The sequence below is a fragment of the Drosophila pseudoobscura genome, chromosome X (assembly GCF_009870125.1).
Source record: "Drosophila pseudoobscura strain MV-25-SWS-2005 chromosome X, UCI_Dpse_MV25, whole genome shotgun sequence".
In the NCBI taxonomy this organism is placed as follows: Eukaryota; Metazoa; Arthropoda; class Insecta; order Diptera; family Drosophilidae; genus Drosophila; species Drosophila pseudoobscura.
The window spans coordinates 56,006,135-56,016,860 of NC_046683.1; the positions used below are offsets into that span (position 1 = coordinate 56,006,135).

Consider the following 10,726-nt stretch of genomic DNA (forward strand, 5'->3'; position numbering starts at 1 on the left):
GTATTTGAATAGATTCCTTTTATTGGATCCTAAGATATAGACAGTATACTACATAATTTTGTGATTAGATGTCTTATACACATAAACAACGTTTGTTAGAATTTCTTTTATAAATATATTCGCATATGTGTACAAACATATACACATATCACCAACTGAAGCGATGCATACGCAGACATACGCAGGCGACACTTATAACAAATCTATCAAAAGACTAGGCCTTATTCGGATAAATCAAAAACTCTACATATCACGAATTAATCTAGTTTTTTGGTGCACTGTCTTTCGATTGGTTTGCTTTCCGGTTTGCCAATATACTCGATATAAAGAACTCGCCAGCTTTGTACGAGCTGCGGACAAGAGGGCCACTAGCTGTGTAGAGGAATCCCAAATCGTTTCCACGCTCTTCCCAATGCTTAAACTTTTCAGGCGTTACATACTCAATGACTTTGAGATGTTTGTTTGTGGGCTGCATGTACTGACCCAAGGTCAAGCACTCGACGCCAGCCTCTCGCAAATCTGTCATAGTTCTTTCAATCTCTTCATCAGTTTCGCCAAGGCCAAGCATAATGGAGCTTTTTGTGATTAGATTGGGATTAAAACGCTTTGCTTCGGTAAGCACCCGAAGTGTTTGCCTATAATGGGCACGCCTGTCTCGAACGTAGGGCGTTAGCTTCTCTACGGTTTCAATGTTGTGCGCATAGACGTCCAGACCGCAGTTTGCGATCGTTTCCACACAATCCAGATCCCCACGAAAGTCCGGCACAAGACATTCGACAAATATATTAGAATTACTATAAAAATAATTGCATAGTTAGCGGGGTTTATGAAACAAATTTAAGTTCTTACCGAGCTTTGATTTCTCGTACCGTTTGAGCAATATGTTTCGATCCCCCATCTGGCAAATCTATGGCACATGAAGAGTTTCAATTAAGTATTAAGTATTTCACATTAGAAATACGAATACAAACCATCACGATCGACTGATGTCAGCACTATGTAATCCAAGCCCCAAGACGCGATTGCCTTGGCGGTGTTCACGGGCTCATTTTCGTCGAGAGGTGGCGGTATGCGTGCTGTTTTTACGGAACAGAAACGACAGCCGCGTGTGCAAGTGTCTCCCATAAGCTACAACGAAATATGTACATAATAAGCACGCTTGGTTATGTTATCAGTCAGGGTCAAGCAGCCTCACCATAATCGTGGCAGTCTGAGTTCCATTTTCACCGCCGCCCCAGCACTCTCCGATGTTGGGGCAACGAGCCTCCTCACACACGGTGGATAACTTCAGTTCTCGCAGCTGCTCTTTAATCTTTGTGTAGTTCTTGCCCATTGGTATTGTGGTCTTCAGCCATGGCGGCAGACGCAAGCGTTGCTCCTCTCCTTTCTCACGACGCAATTTCCCATCATAGTTTTCGCCCACACTCTTTAAATTATCCGGATTTTGGACAAAGTCCTGAAAGTTTGGCCCTTTAGCCAAACGTTCTCGAATCTCCTCGAGTTTTTTTGCATTTGTAGATGCCGCACGCTGCAATATGATTGACAATAAATTATTTCGTTGTATCTAAAATATAAACCTCTATTTGTTCTATGACTTACAACGACAATTGCTGTTGGCGAATTAGGTCTAAACGCTGTCAGCATATTTTAAAAATATGAATAAAATTTTCTGTTTTGTTTTTGAGAATCTTACGAAATGAATAGTGTGACCAATGTATATCATTTGTATTCTGTGTGTCGCACACCTTGCAGCTTTTTTAGATACTGAAAAAAATTTGTAAATGTAGAAACCATGTAGAAGTGCACTACAGCACTAACTGGCTAATACGTCCTGTGGTTAGAGTTGTTAGTTAATTGAAAATCTCAATATCAACATATTCATTGTGTTCTTGAAGATACTAAGAAGATATCCGGATATAAAATGCTCATGCATAGGTCAGAAAAATTACGATCTGAGAAAACGTCATTGCTAAAAATTTGTTTCAAAGCAACTTGGAAATAGGGTATACAAATGTCCATATTTCTATGTGAACCAGCAACATGCAATTTTACACAAAAATGTAGCAAATGTGTAGCTACCATGTAAAAAATTTACTTTTTTGTTAGCCTTTTTTATTTAAGTCCTATTTTATAAAAAATCCAATAAAAGAGAGTATTTAAAATTAACGAGTCTTGGAGAAAACATATTAGTTTATAGGACTTATAATAAATCAAATATCACAATCGAGATATATTATTTCCGACAATCAACCAAAGAGAACAGAACGATTTAATTCGTTTTACAGCACTGCCCCGCTTAAACGCGTCAAGAGTAGATACACTTTATTTATTTATGCTCTTTGTTTTGAAAGTAGAATCGGAATCTCAGGACTTTAAATTTATTGTACCGCCAGAAACGTGACAAAACAATATGAAATCTGAATAATATACGGTTTCAATAAGTGTGTTATAAGCATTTGGAGTGAATTTTACCATTTGTAAATCGCAGGTTGCTCTCACTGCCACCTAGGCTCACACCTTAAAAACTTGTTTCATACCACCAACTGAAGCGATACATACGCAGAAGGCGTCTCCGTAGATGCAACTTACAAATTGCGATACATATGTACATACATACATGCATGCACTTGGATTATTAGAGTGGACGGTTTAAATGCTCTAAATTTACTTTCCAAGCTCCTAACAAGCGCCGTTTAAAATGGGTAAGTAAACAAATAACTTAAACACACAAAAATATTATTTTAACCACTAATACGATTCTGGCTAACAAAAAAACAGCTTTTTTGGGACTTTTGTATGTACTTTTGCATATGTAACAGCTTCTCAGCTATTGAGCGTTGACTCGTAAATTATGCGTTGGATTCAATTAAACTAAAAATCGTATAAATGAATAATTATAATAATATAAGCATCTCAAATTATGTAAGTGGCATAATATACATTCTTGATCACGTTGATTCTTAGGCGTCTAAGTTTTAAAGCTACCTCAACAAAACGTTGCATTGTCGTTTGTCTGTTTTTATCGGAATCCGAACAAGAAACTCCAGCTAAATCCTTTCCTGTTCGTTAAAAATGGTGAATCTTCTTTACTCTTCAAAATAGACTAAAACAGCTGTGATTATATAAATCGTGCTCACAACATTAAAGCTGCATTTTTCAATCGGTTTGCAAATTAGTCACGATCGCTCCTTCTAGCTACTTATGCACATATGTATGTATATATGTTAATGAGTATGTTCCCTTTGAATTTCATGAACATACAAGTCTATATTGGTATTTCCCCTTAATGTTGACACTAATTGACCCTATGCAGAGCAAAGAAAAGAACTTATCCAAGCGATCTTGGAGACTGTATTAATTGTCTGTTTCATTCAATTGAGGGCCGGGCCTGTGCCTGGGAGCAATGTTTTCCAATTTGCAGCGACGTACGCATCCGTGCACATATATGTACCCACACAACACAAATATGTATGTACATATGTATGTATATTTATACATATACCCGTAACTACTTATCGTTGATAGAGAGAAACTGACGGGAAAAGCGTCACATTCGGTTCCGAGTGAAAAAAGTTAACAGAGCAAAGTTATCAGTCGCGGTCGACTGAGAAACATTTCGGAGTTGAACTGAACGAACGACCATTCTGAGTTTGCTCTTTGCTACGGCGACGACAGGTGGGTCGTTCCATGCTCACTCGAAATATTATTAATTATATCGCGATCGGTATCTGTTTTAATATTCGTATATCTGCTGATCCGGAAGGCAGCGAAACCAAATGTCTCTGATGACGTCGGATTTTGTGATTGTGTGATTCATGCGCAGGCAGGGCAGCTTAAACTTATAAATTTTATTGACAATAGCTAAAACGATTCCGTAATTTCTGAATTTTACAAGCGCCTGATCAAATTAAGATTCCGTTGTGCAATATGCCTGGCAAAATGAACGATCGCGATCGCATACGAGATCCCCGAGAGGAGATCCTACTCGAGACGAACTTTGAAGATGACGGTGGTGTGCTTACACGTGCCTACAATAACAATCCCTACAATGGGGGCAACATACAAAATCGACGACGCCCTTCGTACCGATCGGAACACTCCTTGGATAGGTACACAGAGCGTGGTGGCGAAGGTACGACAAAGTCAATGGATATGTATATTGGTTTTGTTTCACAAATCAATTTTATATTTCACTTGCGCAAATTTTCATTGTTTTTTCTGTGGCAATACGTCATCAAGAAACTGCTGCACTCTCTCGCATACCAGTACTATTTAGCTTTAAGTGAATCACTCTGTTGTAGGCTATCACCTCTGCCCGTGCTACATTTTGTTATCTTATCCATTTCTAGTACATACATACATACATATATATTCCCTTAAGATAAACCTTTTTCCTCCGTATGGCACCTTTATACACCATATATTGTATACCTAAGTGAACATCTTAAAGCTAAAATTTTAAGATGTACCACAGCACGAGCACTGAGTAAAGTCAATATATTTTACTGATTTGTTTATTGTTTTGACGCCTGTATGACTATTCGTGTCTGAACAATTGGCCGAGCCTGTCGGTTTGTTTCTGTTCAAAAATATTTCCTTTTCAAACAAATTAAATAATCCATTGAAAGTATAGTACTACTGCAGAATCTAATTCTGCGAAAGACAATGTCCGTTAATATTACAAAAAAAAAAAACAAATTACATGTAGTGTGCAAAACGCGGCACTCGACTCGTGTTTCACTGAGAAGGGGTTTTTTTTGTGGTTTAAAAACCCTACCGACCGCAGATACGATTTTATTGAGCTAATCATTCCAATCAGTAGAGCTACAAGAATTTTCATGCGAGTTTATAAATTGAGTCTACTGAAATCGTGAACCCTTTTTAAACTCTATCTTTCACTTTCATCGTACACATATTCCGTATGTATGTTCCTTTACCAATGGAAGATACCTTTTTTGTTTAAATTTAATAAAAATATATTGAAATTCCTTTTAGGTGACTGCTGCCAATCATGCATGGCACGTATCCCCTACGCCACGATGATAGCCACTCTGATGTGTCTCCTGGGAGTGGGTATCTTCTGTTTCACCATGTACCGAGGGGCATCGCTCACTGTCATAATGGTAGACCAAGTATTTCACTTGCGATTAATATGGTAAGCCTAACCCATTATTCCATTTATCCGCAGCATGTTTAATCATTATTAATATTTCAGGATCGAAGCTGTGCAGATGATATTTGTAATAATTGGAGCTGGCATGGCAGCCCTTGGATTTATGATACTTTTCGTTGGCTTTCTGGCTACTGGCGCCACGCGCTATAAGGTATATAGAGCCTGGCGGTCCCGCGTTGGAGGCCGGATCTCCTGCGCCGTACTTATGGGCATCACGTACCTGCTCAATTTCGTGTGGAGTCTTATTCTTTGTTTCCTGGTTGTTGTTACCTTCATATATACCATGTTCTGGAACATGTGCTCCAGTGTCGAGCACTCACAGAGTTGCATAGATTTGACACAATTCCGTAAGTACATATTTTTGGCCACAACCAAAAGCCGAAGTAAACTCCTTAATTTCTCGAATGATTTTTACAGATTTTATGTTCCCACCAAACACCAAACTTGAGGACATGAAGGTTTGCGAAAAGTATGAGATCAAGGCTTTCTGTAAAGATGGTGTTGAGAACGCTGAGGTTATGTTCATACTGGCCACGCTGTCCACCCTTTTAGTCATTCTTAGCCTGGTTCATTATCTCATGTGCCTCTCGGCCAACTATGCGCACATACGTGATCACGAAAAGTTCCAAGAGCTGCAGGAAATGCAAAACCTCAACGAGCTGGAGTACAGTGCTACGTCCAAGGATCGTTTCTAGGACATATTTCAGAAGATTCAATTTGAGCTTAAAGAGAAGACAAGCGACATTTGAGAGCGACATTTTGGCAAACGTTACAACGAACACAGCACTAGTGCAATGCTGCCAACACGATACAATTAAGATTTTTTTTAGACCTAATATTAAGACAACACATTTTGATGTATACATTTTTTTTTATATTAATTTGACAAGTTATTGGCAAACATTTTGATTTGGTTAGACAATAGTTGTATGACCAAGCAATTAATTCGAAATATAACTAAAATCTAGTTGAATTTTCTTCACATTTGATTCATTGTCGCTTTTATCATTCATTTTTATCATTGCCTATGCTTTTCGTTCAAATGTTTATTTATACCGTCCATTAAATTAAGCTTCGTACATCTATTATTTTTATAATCAAATATGTATTTTTATGCTTTTATTTCGAATAGCTTACACAATAAATTGATAAATACTTTATGCTCAAATTGATTCTTCTGAATTGCTGAATACACTTGATTAAAAAGGCAATTTACCCAGTACATTAGTGTAATGAAATCCATCCGTGCATCTATCCATCTGAGGCATTTTCTTGTGGTTGCCGCAGTTATATGTATATTCATAAAATACGTACAACATATGTCGATCACTTTTGATATCTGACAATGAAACAACACACATTAATCTTACATTTATTATACATACGAGTATATACAATAAAATATTTTGTACTTTTCTAATAGTAATATGTATACAAAACACGTACAATGCTAACCCCGAAACTTTACAACTAGATTTTGAAACACTAAGCACTTCAATAAATGATTTGTTTATAGAGCTGAACGTCTTGTAATTTGATTTTAGTTATGGCTGAAGCATATAAAATAAAACAAGACTTCTTAGCTGCTCTCCCATCACGAATATTAAATTTTTTAAATTTAAATCTGTCAACTTTTTGAAAAGTGACTAACGTTTTTTAATGTAACATAGAGGTGTACAGGATCTCCGTCTGTGGTTTTATAGATAATTTAGAATAGCCTTTGCCTGGCTATGCTAAGAGTACGATTAAAAATTCAGTTTTACATTCACGAAAGTTGATGACATTATAAAATATATATTTAATTTTATTTTATAATACAATATTAATCGAAGAGTGTTTTTAACATAACATATCAATATCAGATGCACAACTTGTCAAATTATCATGCGATTGTAAAAAGGCGTTGTCGTTTTGGGCGTCATTAAATGGCAGTCTACACTTCTGGCGTTCCCCAACAATGGAGCGCACTTTAACTTCATTTGCAACTGTGGCATTTGATTGATTCGATCTCTGACCGCAAATGGCAAATCGTCGTTGTTGCCAAAATGGGTAGACAGACCGTTGGCCTGTGTATAAGTTATGCCTCCTCCTTGCACCTTTGGTATTACTGAGACCATAGATCCATCATAGAATTGCACTTGCACAACTCCATGGGACAACTGAAATGGTTTCAAAATAAGCATTTGATGCAAAATAAAATGTGAAAAATCGTACCTCCGTAACAATTCCAATTTCGGGAACGGTGATACGTTTGATTGGAACATTTTGGTGCGCAGCCAACATGTTGAGCCGCGGTGTATTTGAATTGTAGTCCGAGGCACTTCGAGTCGTCGATATGGTGCTCACGGAAAAGTTAATTGAGCCCTATAGGAATATAATGTTTGAGTGATATCTCTAGAAATTGCATTAAATATAGCGATTTACCTGATTTGATTTCGGAGTGGAGTATGCAAAGTTTGTAGTGTCCCTAAGACCATCGAAACGTTGACCCGCGTGCATGTCTGCGGCAGGCCGTCGCCCAATTGTGACAGGAAAACACGTATTCTCTTTAGTCTGGGCGAGCTCTAGAGCATTACTGATATTGACGCAATGGGAGAAACATTCATTTCCGTGGTCAATTAAATTGCGTGCCTCCGCACAGCCATTATCCGAAAGCACTGCTCCATTCGAATTGAACACCTTGACCCCGTCCGTGGAGGACTTTAATAGCTTTGCTCCGGAATAGAAGCGAACCTCAAAGTCCGTCATCGTCTCCATAAGCTGGCATTTCCCAAGGCTACTGAAAAAAGTGATTTTCGGTGTTTTGCTCTTCACCAGGCCCACAAATCGGGCAGCGTACACATATTTCTTCCAGTGTTTATTCGGTAAATTCTCGTAATTATACACGCAATTCTCGCTTGGTATCAGCGGATCTGGTGGGTGTTCTCTTATTGGTAAGCCTCTGAAACAACAATGTTAGCTAAAACCAATATAAAAGGCTTTATTTTTGTAGTTGTACTCACCGTCCTGGATCCGGCTGATAGATTATAATACGGCGTCCATCTTCAGATATGCGACAAATATCAGTAATACGATCTTCATTGTACTTGACCTTAAACTTTACAAACTCCAAGACAACCTCACCAGTCCGCAAAATACTCATTATAGCATTTTTCGTTTTATAACGCGTCGGTTGCAATCTTTTCGTTTCTAAAGGCGGCATTAAGAGGCGTTTCTCATCCACAGGGGACGGTATCATGTCGCTATCCGATGTGAACGGTGCCAAGTTGTTTGTTCCTGGCCATTTGGCGTCTCTATTTTCCAACTGGTCGCCTGGTGTTGGTAGATATGAGCCATGCTGTTCGTAAACAGGTCGATGCTCCTTCGAATCGTAGCCCAGATTAGACGACGGCAAATATTCTTCCATTATCTGTGGCATTGATTGTCCTGAAGAATTGTCGACAGACCGAAGCCGGTGCGATTTCCTAGAGTCACCTTCAAAACGATTTAGAATTATTATTCAATAATAACGGACAGTGATCTATAGTTGGCATTACTTACTGCTGGCGAATGTTACGATTCCGCTATCGCTACTGGCAAGACTTTGACTGAATTCATTTAACGCGCCAGGCGTTGTACTATACGATGAACCACCAACCGTTCTTTTCAGAAATGGATGCCGGAGGACCTGTTCAAGAGTAATGCGTTCGTGGGGGCTTTTCTTGAGCAGCTTATGGATTAGGTCCTGGGCTTCGAAGGACAAATGTGATGGCATCATAAATTCAGACATCACGACTTTGTTGAGCGTAGATTCCACACCTTCGGTTTCAAACGGCGGTCGCCCCACCAGCAACGTATAGAGCATACACCCAACACTCCAAACATCCGCTGGCAGGCCGTGCGACAATCGGGAAACTACCTCGGGGGAAATATAGTTGGGAGTGCCGCACATCGTCATGTGCCTTTCGTCAGGTCGTTTCAGTTGAGTTGCGAGGCCGAAATCGGCGATTTTGATGTGCATTTCTTTGCTGAGCAGCAGGTTGGATAGCGAAATGTCACGGTGCATGATGTTGTGGGAATGCAAATACAGGAGGCCAGCCACCACCTGCCTCAATATAGTGGCCCCCTCGGATTCGGTAAAGGGACGTAAAAGGTGCTGCTTCATATAGCGCTGCAGTTCGCCGTTGTGGGCCAACTCCAAAACCAAATACACATAATTCACATCTTGAAAAAATGTGTACAGCTGCAGCACAGAAGGATGCTTAAGGCGAGAGTGAATTTCAACCTCCTGTCGAACACGGCTCGTGAGTCCTGTCCCCTGGATTAGTTTCTTATCGATCTATGGGTACACCAATTAAAAGATATTCCTAAAACACATACGCGTATCACTTACCATTTTGATTGCCACATCTTGATGTGAGTGCAGGCATCTTGCTTTGTAAACGCTAGCAAAGCCTCCTTTGCCCAACAAGTGCTGTACCTCGTACTCCTACAAACGCAAACAACAATTGAAAATTCATTTGATAGTCACATTGAGTGGCGGTAGTCTGCTCACCTCAATTGTTTCTCCGAAAGTTCGAGTGGACATCATAGTTTACTTTGTTAAGTACTTAGATTGACCACTTTTCGAAATAAATTCCCACAAATGCTACATAAAAAAATAAACAAGCCGAAAATTTTGAAAGAGAACGCCAGCAATAGTGTTGAAAAAAGTGACCTACGTTCACTTATCAACACTTTTTTCCGATAAAAAGTTGTATAAAATACTGCTGTATTTTATTGGACGATCAGCTAATTCTTTTATTTGTTACAATACATCGATCCAAACACTATAATTTTTCTAAACATAATATATTCCTTAGCATATTTTACATAATATTTCCGGTATATAGTTAATAACACGATTATACAATAGAAGTTTGAATTTTACAGCACTCTCAAAAATTAAATACTATCGCGTACCCTTGCAAATGCAGAAATTCATGGCATTCAGGGTGACGTGACGTCATAAATATACCGTGACCATTTACGGTCTATTATATATGTACACTTCTGTATATTTTGACGTCGAAATATAATAATATATAAATAATGGTATATTTCATCAATCTATTAAGTTTCATTTTATAGAAACTTCCATTCGTAGGTGTTTGAATTTTCCCTCTTTTAAATGGTGGTAGTTCATGAGCCCACTTTGACCGAGACATGAACGAAATTCGCGGGAGATTTTTTTCCGGGCTTGCTTACACATCAAAATACGCCTGGCAGAGAGAATTATGTTTAAATGTCTGTCACGATTTTTTCTCTTACGTCTTATTAAGTTTTTTTTTACCTTCTTCGCTAAAACCTCTTAAGACTAAATCGAACAAAAGCTAGTGTTTATAAAAAACCATTCAAGTGGAAAATAGATTAATTAATTGTATACAATTATGTGGGCATAGCTGGGCTTTCTTTCTAGCTAGTAATATTCGACCGAATATCAGAATATAGCAATATGAACGACTACCCTCTTCGTTTGTCTTGTTTGCCCATCTCGCTAAAACCTTTTTTGTTTTTTACCTACATATTTCGCTA

The 10,726-nt window shown here is 38.5% G+C and overlaps 3 protein-coding genes across 4 annotated transcripts; 1 reads left to right on the plus strand and 2 right to left on the minus strand.

The window, feature by feature from the left end:
• Positions 1–17: 17 nt before the first annotated feature.
• Las (lipoyl synthase, mitochondrial) lies at positions 18–1,753 on the minus strand. Its single transcript, XM_001354086.3, has 5 exons — positions 1,600–1,753; positions 1,196–1,528; positions 972–1,128; positions 850–907; positions 18–794 (listed from the first exon to the last, which is right to left on the minus strand). The coding sequence occupies exons 1-5, from the start codon at positions 1,642–1,644 to the stop codon at positions 263–265; spliced, it is 1,125 nt and encodes a 374-aa protein (XP_001354122.1). The 5' UTR covers positions 1,645–1,753; the 3' UTR covers positions 18–262.
• A 508-nt stretch (positions 1,754–2,261) lies between these two features.
• On the plus strand, positions 2,262–6,690 carry M6 (neuronal membrane glycoprotein M6). 2 transcript variants are annotated; one of them, XM_001354085.4, is made up of 5 exons: positions 2,262–2,702; positions 3,896–4,132; positions 4,996–5,155; positions 5,216–5,520; positions 5,591–6,690. In XM_001354085.4, exons 1-5 carry the CDS (start codon positions 2,699–2,701, stop codon positions 5,866–5,868), a joined length of 984 nt encoding a protein of 327 aa, XP_001354121.2. In that variant the 5' UTR covers positions 2,262–2,698; the 3' UTR covers positions 5,869–6,690. The 2 variants fall into 2 exon arrangements, with proteins under 2 accessions (XP_001354121.2, XP_015043494.1); XM_015188008.2 differs by lacking the exon at positions 3,896–4,132 and having other exon boundaries at positions 2,266–2,702.
• A 247-nt stretch (positions 6,691–6,937) lies between these two features.
• Positions 6,938–9,888, minus strand: SAK (Sak kinase). Its single transcript, XM_001354084.4, has 7 exons — positions 9,708–9,888; positions 9,546–9,641; positions 8,714–9,491; positions 8,176–8,647; positions 7,598–8,114; positions 7,388–7,537; positions 6,938–7,332 (listed from the first exon to the last, which is right to left on the minus strand). The coding sequence occupies exons 1-7, from the start codon at positions 9,741–9,743 to the stop codon at positions 7,048–7,050; spliced, it is 2,334 nt and encodes a 777-aa protein (XP_001354120.2). The 5' UTR covers positions 9,744–9,888; the 3' UTR covers positions 6,938–7,047.
• Positions 9,889–10,726: the final 838 nt, after the last annotated feature.